A 13914-nucleotide genomic window follows, 5' to 3' on the forward strand; every position below is an offset into this window, starting at 1 on the left:
TTACAGCAGCCAAAAGGCAGCTGTGAAAAACCTGTGTTTATCATTTCCTTTGGAAAGAATTAATGGATTTGTGCTAACTTGTAATTTAAATGAATACAAGGTATTTATTTAGAAGTTCAACAGATACTTTGCTATACAACTCAAAAGTCAGGCCTCGCAATGTATCACAGATTTCCACCAGAAACTTCATTTCCATGAAAATTAATGAAAAAAGTCATCTTTGTGGAAAAAATCAAATAAGTAGACCCGTTTGGTTTTTTTTTAACTATACCTGTGTGCTAACAGAAGCTTTTTAGAGAACCTTAAGATTGAATAAAAACCTTGCCATTTAAAAATGCCCTTCTGTTGCTCTGTTCTTCATTTGCTATTTCCCCCATCCATATTCCTATTATACATGCCATTCCCTCAGTCTTCAGTTCTTTACTACACACATAAGATGGGATTCAAACATGCATTTATCCATGTTACCGAATAGCAATAAGGATCTTTTTAAAAAGCCTCTGAAGATGCACAGTAAGGTCAGTTCAATATGGACCAGGAGGGAAAAGAAAAAGGGGAATGAAGATTAAAGAAGTTAAATATTCACTATTACATTTGCAAAGAAAAACAGTGGCTTTCCAACTGTTTGGATTCTAAGCCATCCTGACAGTGAGTAGCCAGTAAGTAAATCCCAGTGAGTAAATGGAAACTTTAAAGGGGGACTATTATAAATACTTTGCCTCTATCTCCCATACTCCTTGCAAATAACTTAATGGCATACAAAACACTCCTGAACAGAACTGAGCAGACGTTTGAAGAGGTTTTTATACTCATTTTATTTGCTGAGTTTGGATAGCATGCATCATTTTACAGCACCAGTAGACAAGTCAGTGAAGCACACAGCTCTTAGAACTTGTACTGTGGAATGTCTTCAAAACCATTACCCTCTCCCCCTCCACTCCAGTATGTAACACTAGCTGAAGACAAGACAGACACACATCAGGGCAACTTCCTTATGGCTACAAATACTCATAGCAGCGACTTTTAAAGGAGGGTTTATTAAATCAAGTCATTGCACTTGGGTCATTTATTGCTATAGCAAACAAAGGCCATTAAATAACAAACACCTTTCATTTGTGGCTTTAACTGATTGTCTTGTTCTGTTCATCCTCTGCAAACTCACACACAGGCACAATTTCTGCAGAGCAACCCCTTCCAAGATTTGTTTTGTGCTCCAATCACAGTGAAGAGCTTGTACAAGAAAACTGGGTACTCTACTGGGCTCAATTCTTGTTTTTCATCACCTGCTTGCTTTACAGGTGTGAATTCCAGGCAGGAGTTTAGTGTCTGACAAGAACATGATTCCTCAATTCATTTGTGATGCACTGGGGCAATTCAAAGTTAAAAGCATTAGGAGTGGATCAGCTTAATAGCATTTAACTAGCCAATATTACTCAATACCTGCATAATGTATTAATCAGATTTCATCAACTATTTTGACTCAGTAATAGACAAACATCCCAAATCAGATTTCAATCAGATTTCATGAACTATGTGAATGAATAATAGACAAACGTCCCCCACTTGACTTTTTGACATTTGTATTTTACGACACATCAACTGTGGAAAAGATACACTCTCAAGAAGTAACACTTCTATGTCACTTGAACAAGTGACATACTGAATAATTACTGTATTTATGACTACTCCCATGAAGAGAAGCTTAATTACTTTCTTTTATTGGTGAAGTTGCCAAACTATATGGCATGTTTGTCTTTTAAGTTATAGCAGACCTAAAGAAGATGAGCTGATTACGAACAGAACTAATGCATTTGACTGACTTTCTAAAGCTGTATGGTTTTTAATTCTCTAACCAGCAAACACAGCAATAAGTATCATTGTCTCCCATCACTTTGCATATTATTTGTGTATTATTCTGGTGCAAGTTTTGAGCGCAGGGGTTAAAGAAAATGGAAATCCACAAGATCTCAACTTCTTCCCCATAAAGTAAAGACACCATCTTAGACACCAGCACCATGATGTCAAAGCAATTGTTCCAATCACTCATTAAATACAAAGGTGTTGCTAAGTTCAGAGGTACGCAATATACTGAGAAAGTTTATGGCATAAATATATAAATATTGAGAGCTTTTGAGAGTATCAAAGTTCCAAAGGGATTTATTTGGAGATATATTATAAACAAAACCTGACTATTGTAAAAACAGATCAAGATGCATATTGAACCACTAGAAAGACTGATGACTTTAGTTCAGAAACACAGAAGTACAGAGGCTTTGACTTAAGGTTTACTCTTTCATGCTGTATACTATAATATTTTAGGCACAACAGGTTGAGTTAAGACTGGACTCTAGACTCTTTGTTTCTGTATTCCTTGCATTTTGTGGTTTTAACAGTTGATTTTGTCATGATTTCATTGTGTAGTCTTAAATCCCTTTTTAATCCAATAGTGCAAGTGACAAACCGTTCTGCCGAACCACTCAGATTAGATCATTCAGTCTTTCTACAATGCATAGGAGTTTCACCTGCTTCATTGCACTAACAAATTCCTATCTCATTACTCAACTTATGAACAGCATAGTATTAATATTCTCACTGCAGACAGGCACAACAGCATAACCCTGGGTAAGACTGCCAAAATTATACAAATATCATATATTCCCTTTTGCATGTAGGGGAAAAGTAGTGACTACAATTACGATACAGTTATTTCATCCCTTCCAACAGACTATTTTACAGATTAGTTGCAAAGACAGATCACCCTATTTATAGTATAGATCTCTTTAAAAATTAAGCTACAGGTATTCAATAAAAATCTATTAAGAATTCCCTCTCCTTTCTATACAGATTCAGTAGTATTTTCAAGCAAACCAAAAAAATAAGGTCTGCAATTCCAGCACAGTAAGAAATAAGGCCTCTTTTATATTGGCAAAAAAATTACACCATTATTCTTTTTTGTTTTCTTATCTCTCTGAATATAAGACTATATTCCTTTTTTTTACTATATATTTTCTTTAAGACTGTAGAACACCAGCATCCATTTTAATGAAATAAGAGTCAGTTCTCCTTGTGTTCAACTTTGAATTCCTGGCGAGTTAAAAACATTGAGTCCATAGCTGTCTCATGTAGACATCACTGCTTTCTTCAATTTTTCTATTTCGAGCTGAAAAAAATGGACATTTTGAAAAGAAAGTCAATATTCAAGTAGCTATAAAGTCTTCAGAGCTTTCACCAAAGTTATAACCTTTACATTTCAAAGATGCTTCAGTATTGCACCACAGAAGCATTTGACACTGCAGTATTTACAGCTGATTTTGTACCACTATATTGCTAAATGAAGAATTTAAAACAATTAAAAATTTGCCTACAGCTCTGGTATAATTTTTTTAAAATAAAACCTCCCTGTTTTATAAATCAGTTTGTCTGGATAAACTCTCTCTGAAAAACTAGTCAAAGCTGGGTTAGGGAACCATCTGACCTGTCCCCATGTAATGCTGCACAATCACCTCAGAGTAACTTCCTAAAACAGCCTTCATGCAAAACACTGCCATGATCAATTTGGATTTCTTCAAATGGACTTAGAGGACACCTGGAAGTTACCTCCTCTTCATCTCCACTGCATATTTAAGGCAACTTCATTGATTGCTTTAGAGACACGTTAAAGAGAGGCTCACCAGAAGTTTTTCTCATGTGTCTCAAGTAGCTTTGTAGCCAGTAAGATGTACTATTTCCCAAATAAAATGCCCTTTTGTACCAGACTGAAATAATTTCCTACAATGAGCTCATCCTATTAATTACTTAATAGCATCATATTGCACTGCAGGTAGTGCTCTTCATCAATAAATTGAGGAGTGGTGTTCATTCAGAAGGAAATTTTTCAGATGCATTCTGTTCTTTTGGCAAATTATCCACGCTTAATATTTAAACAGTTCATCAAAAATTTAGGGAAGTTTACTTTTTCAATTCACCTGTGTTTTTCATGTGTTTTTCTTTTGCTTACCTAAATTAAATAGGTTTTTCAATCTTATAAATGCCAAGTATTAACTGTCTCTCTTGAAACTTGTCCAGTTGGATATATTTTTAGCAAAGAGCAGAATCCAGCAATACTAAACTGAACTCCCCCCCCAACACCCACACACATAGTTACAAATAATATTCCAGAAAAAGTTCAGTTGAACTTGCATCTGCTCTATACATCCACATGCCTCATGAGACATCCATTCAATCACAAACTAAAACAGCAACACAAAAAGGTACTGAACAGGTTTGTAAAGACTTTCCTGTGACATCAAACTGCAGATCAATGCCTACACACCCCAAAACTACCCATGCCCTCCCAAAGTGGTAACATTACCTCCAGATTGCTCCGCAACTGCTTCTCTTCCTCCAAATCCTTCTTTAGTTTTTCCAGTTCTCTCCTAATAGGAGTTAAGATAGAAATAGAAGTTAGAAGGGAAAAAGAAACTTCACATAACTGAGGACAAGATGCACAGGCCTTGTTTAAATTTTACATGTGGAATTGACATAACCAGGCACATGCCCACCAGTGAACTGTTACTCATATCTGTTGGACCACAAGATTCCAACATCTCTCAACACTTCTTACCTATTGCTATGCACCTATCCCTAATTTTTAACCCAAATTTCAAGGAGGCCACTTAAAAGTTTGTGCTGTTATTTAATCTGGAAAGTTTAATTTAAGCTAAAATAACCTGGCAACTTCTACACAGAACAAATTACTTAGAATGGAAGGTTCCTACCAGTCATATCAATACTACAAGTACTTGGGTACAATGTTACAGAAGGCCTGTACATGTAGTTATGTTATTACCACAAAAAATTACCTACTTTTCCTAACAATGAAGCACATACTGTTTAAGAAATACTTTCAAAAAGATGTCATGAATGCAGGAGCTCAAAGTAAGAGGGAAATAAAATATGTACAAATTCCAAAAATACTCTGGTATCAAATTTGTGAGTATTTGGACATTTAGCAGGATCAATTTCAATAGAAAACATCTGAATTAATGTATTAATATGTTATTAGGATGGAATAGTTTTCCTAAAGGTTGGCAGTAAAGACATTTATAACATCTATATAATCCTTCGCATATTGACCAAGGAAGTATTTACCCATGTTCCTTCTTCAGTGCATCTACTAAACCCATTAAATCATTAATCTGAGTCCTGAGCTCTTCCACAGAAACTTTTTCATCATCAGTTTCTTCTTTAAGTTGGAGGTCTCCAGGTAAAAAGTCGAGTATGACAGAACTTGGTCTCTGAGATGAAGGTGGATTCAGTGGGCTGAATGCAGATGGCTGAAAAAATAAATCAGAAGAAAGGTAAGCGAAATCTTTATGAACTGAACACTTACAGCACACAGGTTGTACCAGGATGGGAGCTAAACATGCACAACTTCCCCTAATTTTCTACCTAAAAGGTAAAAAGCAATTTCCAATTCAAATGGACTAGTACAGTATATGAGATTACTTTATACAGCTCTTCATTAAGGATTTATTTGAAGTTCCTCTAGTTACTCAAAAAAGTACTCACACTGCAGTCCTCTACACGTTAAAGAATAAAAGGTGATTTAATGGATCCTACTGGATCATTATAAACCAACCTGAGTGCACTTTGCTGATCTGCTCAACTGTTCTGTCTGTCAGGAGACTAAAGGCTGAGCAAATATGGAACTCATTTGGGAAATACCACTTGATACAACAGCTCTCATCAGAACTCATGCACTTTTTGAAGTATAAATGAACTTCAACACTAAATCTTTCACTATGAACTTTATTCTACATGACACAGCTCACTTGTACTTAAATACAAGCTCTGCCATATATAAGCTTGCATCAACCTGTACTGGAAATGCAAGCAGGATGAACAGAACACCAAACTGCCTGGTACTCCTCTGGCTCCTTGATATCATCATACCTTCTTTGTTTCAACTGGCTTTGGTTTGGCACTTTCTTCTTCTTTCTGCACCTTCAAATTTTTTTCTGGACCCACATTTTGACTTGCCTGGTAAACCATTCATAAAGAATGAAAAGGTTTTCAGAATTAAAAAAAAATAAAAGTAAATATAAAAAAACAGAAACAAAAACAAAAAAATGAACAAAGAAACAATCAAACAAGAAAAACCCCAAACAAACAAAAAAACCCAAAAAGGAAAAACCACACCACTTTAACATATTTCTAAAAACACAATAGTAAAGGGGAAAACCAAATAACTCAACTTAAATTGCTAAACTAGAAGACTTTTCTGTCCCTGACAACCAGAACTTTCCCACATTCAGCTGAACTTAAACACAGGAATCTTGGGCAGGATTTTCAAGCATATTTCCAATACTTAAGTCTGTGATGCTTTTGGGAGCTTGTAGGTGCTTCCATAAAACACAAATGGGCAGTAACCATAGATGGTAACTGGTATCAATGAACTATACAACATCCAGTGACAAAAACTGATTTCAAGGACTCTGCACCACCTGCTTCTCATTGTCTGCCAATCTCACATCAGCACTAAGATCACAAGCCCCATGCTACAGAAGCAATAAATTACAAATTTATAGTGGCCAATTGTCAAAGTCACTGAAGACACTTTCAGAGCTGTGTGTATTGGAGGTGTACAACACCTATTTCACCATCAGTGATGCCAGAAGAGCTGAGTATTTCCTGCAGCAACAGCCCATGGAACAGAAAGACTCCTTCAGCAGCAACACAGCTCCAGTTGTTTCTCTTACATTCACTTCCCTCCACACAAAGTCTGTAAGAACTGAACCTCTGCAGCATTTTGCTCTCAGGTAAATGGCTCACTAGACCGTCCCCCAGTGCAGTCCTCTTTCCTGGGAAGTTAGTCTGTAGTTCCCTACTAGGAGAACACCCCCAAAATACTCACAGGACTACTGCTATTGAAACGGGAAGGCAGCCTCCTACCAGGCATCTTGGGTCGGTTTGCAGTTGGGTGTGACAGATTATCTGAGGTAGCTATTACATCGTCAAAGCTTAACAGATCTACAGAAAGATGAAAACAGAGACCACCATCAAGACCAGAAGGTTTTACTTTGTTCTTTTTATCACTTTTTTCTCACTTAAAACACAAAAAAAGAGTTATCAGAATTCTTACTGTTTTGAGGATTTTCAGCATAACACAACACATGAGATATTAGAAAAAACTGCATGACTTTGACATATTGGGGAAACTGTATCTTCCTCCATGAAAAATTTAAGAGTTAATTCAACTAGGATTTAAATTCATGTTAAATTCAAGTTAATTTGTGTGAACAGAAGAAATGCTCTAGGAACATGGCAGCACCTGCAGAAAATACATTTATTACTTTTCCTAAGAGCTGCCATATTCAACTACTTGAGAGCATATTTTCTTGTAGCTGAACTTGCATGAAAAGCATGAAAATGCAAGTTTAGTGACTAAGATAAGAATAAAAGCAACATGGTAAAGTGCATACTGGTGTATTCCACACAGTGGAAACTAAGACATTAACTGCACCTATGTCTGTGCAGGGCAGTTTTTTCATATGTAGTACCTAAAGATAATACACAACTTCATAAAGTCTTTAATTAAGCACTTCAAAACTGCATTCTCATACTTTATTCAATCACACAGATCTCTTTGCTCCTTAGTCTCTTTATGCTCAAAGCTCTAGGTAAAGTCTCTGAGATCAGCAGAAATTTTTAACATCCTCTGGGAGAAGACAACTTTAGGAAAAAAGTTGTTAATAGGAAGAGCTGAACATAACTAATCTTAGTAACAGAAATACTTCACCTAGCTAACAACAGGACTTCTTAACCTTTTCTCCACAAAAATACTTACCTGGCAACAGATGTTTAGTGAGATTGAGTTGTGTTTTTTATTTAAGCATTGACATGAGATTACAGTTATTATGTATAATTTTACAACCCAAATTCATCACTCATTCTATAGACTGTAACTAAAATGCCACACAGCATTTAGTACAGGTACTACAAGCAACATTCAAGATTTTGGGTTGGTTCTTTTTTGGTGACCTGAGATTCTTACATGACATTACGATTTAGCAAACAGAACCTATGACACCTCTTTTCCTACCTTCTCATTAAAGGTCAGGTAAGAAAAAAACTTTTTTTTCTTTTTTTCAGGGTACACTGAGGCAGACCATTCATACCTCTTCAGTGTCTGGATGACTTAAACTCATCTGATTAATGCAAGTTTTAGTCACACATTGACAAAGCTAATTTATACCTGTAAGTACTAATTTTTCCACTGAATGTTTTAACTGATTTTAATGTATGCTCTGCATTAATATCCTTGAAGTCCTTAGAATAGTCGCCTCTTTTGGACAGCCCTGATCAGATCTACTTCATCACCCATTCCTTTGTTGAAAAGAAATCATTTACAGCACTGTTACCAATCAGTTTTGCTGCTTTTTACTTCTATTCAAGAGAATGTCAAGACAATCTTTTGCAAACATGCAACCACACCTGCAGTTAAACAAGCGGGGAAGAAAAAAAAAGAAGGAAGAAACAGAAGAGTGATGAATGGCAAGCGGCTGACGGAAAAGAAGATGAGGGAGAAATAAATGTGAAGGGATTTCTGTTCTAATCTGTGCCAATAGAATATTTCACTTAATACACTGCAAGCAACAGTGATCATGGGGTGGATCTTCATGATCTTTACTCAATTATCAGTAATCCCAGAGTATTAACCTGCCATAGAGTCACAGAGTGGTTTGGGATGGAAGGGACCTTAAAAATCACCTTGTTCCACCCTCCTGCCATGGGCAGGGACACCTTCCACTAGACCAAAGAGTAAATCAGGATTTACATTAGTTAGGTATCATTAAAAAGCTAACAAGAAAAACATTTCCCCCATCTCAGTAATTTCTGACTCTAAATGATCCTTCGTCATTCCACAGAACTGACAAATCATTTGGCAAGAAATTTGAGTAAGAATTATAAATTTAGTTGGTATTATGATTGTAATGCCAGTCCTGTCTCCACTAACAGTAAACATCAGGCATATTAAGAATATTAATAATATATTAAGAAAAACGTAATATTTGGGGAAAAAAAATCACAATATTTCACAAGGCTTGAATATGAAGACTGCTAGAGTCCTGAACTGTGTATTATAGATGGTGGCATGACACCAAAGCCAGAGATTTTTTCCATATTTCTAAGGGCTTCTAAAGGAAATTGTTACACCTGAGAGAATTGCTCAGCATTAACATTTTGCCAGCAGATTATAGTCAGAGGGAATTCTACCATACTTGTATTTTTGTTTTTACTTATCCAATTTATTGCCTTGGTATAGGGAAGAAATTAAAACACGGGTTGGTGGAGATTGGGGTTTGGGTTTTTTGGTGGTGGTGGTAGGTTGGTTTTACTGTGGGCTTAGGGAGTTTATTTGATTGTTGTTCTTTTTAAACAGCATTTTTAGTTATTTTAGAGAAAATTAAACCAATAAACCGTTAAACCAATAGAGATACTGAGGAAACCCACTGAAAGTTCACAGTCTACACCCATTTCAATCAATAAAGTGATTCATTAATTAAGATTCTTACAGACAGCCTGTGAGCAATTGTTAAAGGAAATCCCATCATAGTGCCAAAAGAGTAATACCACACATCTGGGGATAATTTGGGTCACAAAAGGACTTTATGGCTGAGCAAGAGCACCCTTATTTCTAGGAAGATGAGCTAAGCTGGAAGGTACATAGGATGGACTATTAGAAATGTTTCTTCTGCAAGTTTACCATGGATCCACCATGGAGCTGGTAGGAGCTTTGTCAGGTACAATTAGATGAGAGGTTTTGTTAAGACTTGTGAATGCTTCACATATATACATAGCAGTTTGTCTTAAAAAGCCTTCAAAAAAAAGCAAAGCTGAAGGGTGGCTGAAGAAATTATGGTTCCACCATCCCATGTGGCTGGGGTTTATATACCCACAATAAAACTGAAACATATCCAATATTTTGGAAGACAAGAATTCACATTAACCTGTGGAATAAAAAGATGGCACCCTTTTTCCTATTATTCATCTTGCTGAGATTTACCCCAAAAATTTAGGGGACAGATATAAGCTATAAGTTATTTAAGTGCCCAAAAACTTCATGACTGCTTTATTTGTGTGTACAGAATGATAAAGCCATTCAGCCTACATACACCAGATGTGCAAAAGGTACTGAACACATTTCACTACAAACAAACACCAAGTCTGGCTTAGCAATAGCTGAACTGTAAATTTTTTCTTATTTTTAGTCCCCACCGGTTTCTAATGGAAAAGTCTACTTCAAGTAACTTCTTTAACAGCTAAGGAAAACAGGCATTCAAACAAACAAAAAAAAAGTGCATTTTTAATAGAAACCCCAAAATTTTAGTACAATAATTGCAACTGAAAACCACACTCACGATGTTAAGAAGAGGATATGTGTATGGAATAAAGCATTTGGATTTCCTTAGAGATTGTTATCTTACCAAAATGGAGAAGGGTAGGGTAATTTCCTGACACGTAAGAAGGGAAACATGGCAAACAGGATAGGAAACAAAATCTGGAAAGAAAAGTCAAGGAGAGGAATGTCTAGAAAAAGATTCTGAACAAAAAAATTATTTTACAAAGCAGGAAAAAAGAAACATTTGTAGAAGAAATAGAATTGCTTTACATGTTCAGCATGCCAGTATTACAGCTTTAGTCTCTAACAGTACTTGCATCTAATCAAAGAGAAACATTTATGCAGTTTTTAAATAAAACTTCAAGAGGAGTTATTTCAATGTGGTCAGTGTTTCTAACTGGTTTTGATTATTTGTCCTTATCTGATGGCTGGGGACTTAATTTTGGTATGGGGTGGGCTGGTTTTTTTCTTACAGAATATTTACAGTTTCTCCTTGTGCTAAATTCAAAGTAGCTCAACCTACGCCACACTTCATGGTCCAACAAAGCTGCAAAAAACCAGGACCCATATTTCAGAAAAAAATTGATTTCCTAAAAATTCACCTACCTCAGGATCATAATGTAAAGACGGGGAGAAGAATTAAAAATAAAGACTGATAAAGCAGTTGCGAGCCCCAGCCATCTGTTTTCCCTCATCTTTTGATATCTATTCTAGGTTTTGTAAGAGTCAACAGTTTTAAACTTTTATATATAAGTATTCAATATCTTTTTTTTTTTAATAGTTTTATATAGCCTTGGCTGCACAGGGTATTATATCTTTAGCAGCAGAATATATAGAGAATTAGAGCCTGAGATTCATTACATTTTACCTGCAGGAATTTGTATCAGTCCCTTTTCACAAGAGTAGAAGTGACTTATGCAGATTGTTTTAAGGAATGTCAGTTTGACAAAACAGAGGATTTTTAAACTTTCCTTCAATAGCAGCTCCTTGACCCTCTCAGTGCTGCAGCCCCACATGAACTGCCTGAGCCTCCTTTGCTTGCTCTGCACCAAACAGCACTGAGCCTGCTGTGCACTTCTGTCCTCTGCCCCATCTAGGTGTTAAAATCTTTTATCTCTCCATAAGCCTGTATAACTTATGTTAGCAAAACAAAATTCATGGATTTTTTTCTAAATCTGTATATTTTTTTTTAATACCACAGAATATTCTGAGTTGTAGCATATACACTGATACCTGATATCACAGGTACTATGTTGCCACCCTGGTTATTAAAGATGTAAAGATAATTGAAAGAAAAAAAAATTTATTCCATCTGTTTTCATAGGGATTTTCTTCCTGAGATTAAAGGATACTTTGCTATACAGTAACACATCTAGCACAATCCTAGAGATAACAATAGAATTTATTATACTAGCTAAATAGCTAATAATCATAGGATGGCTTGGGTTGGAAGGGAACTTAAAGATCATCACCTGCCACTATCCCAGGTTGCTCCAAGCCTGTCCAACCTGGCCTGGACACTTCCAGGGATGGGGCACCCATAGCTTCTGTGGGCAACCTGTGCCAGTGCCTCACCACCCTCATAATAAAGAATTTTTTCTAGTATCTAATCTGAGTAGTATAACTTCTGTATTGAAAACATACATGAAATAACCTTTCCCCATATAAAGCATTTACACTTAAAAAGCATATTTTAACATGCTCAATGAAAAAAGGAGTATTCTTTTCTATTCATAAACTGCTTCAGTTCTTTTAATGCATTATTTTTATCTTCCAGATGAATTTATTATACTTTAGGACCAACTATTCTACAAGCAGAATATCATAGTTTGCCTTTAAAAATGAATAAATTTATTGTGGTTTAAAATTTATTGTTACTAAAATCTTTTCTGAGATGAAAAGTGACATTTGAGATATGCAATATGGTAATCCTGCAAGTATAATTCACTACAGCTTTTTCTGAAGCGGTTAATCATAAAAATAAAAATCATAAAAATTTAAATTTAGAGTTTAGAAAAATGTGCCCACAGCAGCTGATCTCTGCCTAAGTGACACACACAAGTCTGGTATGATCTGCACTGTCAGTAAAGGACAAAAGGTATCAATACAGATTCTGATCATTAAATGTGGGTGCTTTAACCACTACCAAGGGTTTTTCTGGATATGTTTAGAATTAAAGAGATGCCAGGTTTGGGTCAAGGTGCTTTAAGCAAAGCCATAAGCATGATATTTGAATGTACAATGCTCCAAGCTTTTTCAAGGCCCAAATTTAAGGTATGATGAAGTCAAAATGTAGAGTAGCTCTGAACTAAATCACAGGAGGCTGAAGATAATGACATGACTAAAGAATTCTCAAGTTAGCTAGAAAAGCAAAGTTACCTGAACTGCAAAAGCAGAACAAACTGAGCCAGCCATTAAGAAAATCAACTTCATAAAAACTCAAGATATAAGTGGCAGCAAAAAAAAATGCTTTTAAAATAGAAGAGCAAACCATTATCTATGTTTCTCCCTGCCCACCATTACCTCCCAGAGCTCACCAGCTACCTGCAAATATCCTGCTGACATCTGTTCTTCCCCTCCTGATTCTTACCTTCAGGTATCTACAGCACTTCTAAGAAAAATACAGGCAGAAATGCACTCAGTGGCATTTTGAGTAAATCACTCAAAAAGCTTATTCCAACCCTGTAAAACTCAGCAATCCAAACAGAAAGGCCCAAAAAAACATTTGTTTTCTTACCTGATTCTTTAGAGCTCTTTATCACAAGTGAATCTACCTCTACTGATTTTGGTCTGAGTGGTAATGGTTCAGAGTCTAACTTTGGTTTTGCTACTGGCTCAACTTCAGATTTTGGTCGAAGAGTAACAACTTCTCCATTAGTTCTGTTGTAAGAAAAAAAAAAAGACAAAATATACGTAGTCAAAAATTTAAATAGTTTAAAAGGGAAACATACCAAGAATTAGAAGCAAACTGAAAAATTACAGTAGATTTTACTACTTTCTAAAGCCCTGTTTTAAAATCAAGGCTTCTGGAGATCAATTCTAGTCCTATGAAAGCCAATTCTTCGGTTCCAGCTCTTGCAAACTTGTCAGATGTACAAAACCCTTGTGAAAGTAATCCAGAACTTTTACTACAAGACACACTTTGGCACTTCAGTCCAAAATATTACACTTCAGGAAAAAAAAGTGAGCTGAACAACACCTCCAGTAATACCTCTTGAAGTAATTCAGAAACTGATTCCTTGACATTAAAGAAATCTTCCCGTACAGGCAAAAAGGCTGACAAGAACAAGTTATTTCTCGGTGGATATAGGAAAAGCTACCTTGTAGCTTTTGTTCTACCATGCATTCCTTCCATATCTGCTCACATCATTCACACACCAAAAAAAAACCCCAAAACAACAATCAAAACTCCCAAAGAAATAAAATCCCCACCAAAATAAATAAAAAAGAAGAGGTAACATTTTCCTTTACAATTCTTGCCACCACAAACCCATGCTGACTGGTTGGCCTGTACATGCCATATATAAACT

General features: G+C 35.9%; 1 protein-coding gene across 2 annotated transcripts in view; it reads right to left on the bottom strand.

The window, feature by feature from the left end:
- Window positions 1–796: 796 nt before the first annotated feature.
- The window catches only part of CD2AP (CD2 associated protein), a 78585-nt gene continuing 65467 nt past the window's right edge, over window positions 797–13914 (bottom strand). For both annotated transcript variants that reach the window (XM_085057010.1, XM_085057011.1), the window contains 6 exons: window positions 13122–13264; window positions 6896–7011; window positions 5935–6021; window positions 5131–5315; window positions 4352–4415; window positions 797–3160 (listed from right to left, as the gene is read on the bottom strand). In XM_085057010.1, coding sequence (XP_084913136.1) covers window positions 3119–3160; window positions 4352–4415; window positions 5131–5315; window positions 5935–6021; window positions 6896–7011; window positions 13122–13264 — 637 coding nt within the window. In that variant the 3' untranslated portion in view covers window positions 797–3118. The remainder of the gene's footprint in view (window positions 3161–4351; window positions 4416–5130; window positions 5316–5934; window positions 6022–6895; window positions 7012–13121; window positions 13265–13914) is intronic.

Source organism: Lichenostomus cassidix, chromosome 3, assembly GCF_008360975.1.
Source record: "Lichenostomus cassidix isolate B80296 chromosome 3, HeHo_3.0, whole genome shotgun sequence".
Taxonomy (NCBI): Eukaryota; Metazoa; Chordata; class Aves; order Passeriformes; family Meliphagidae; genus Lichenostomus; species Lichenostomus cassidix.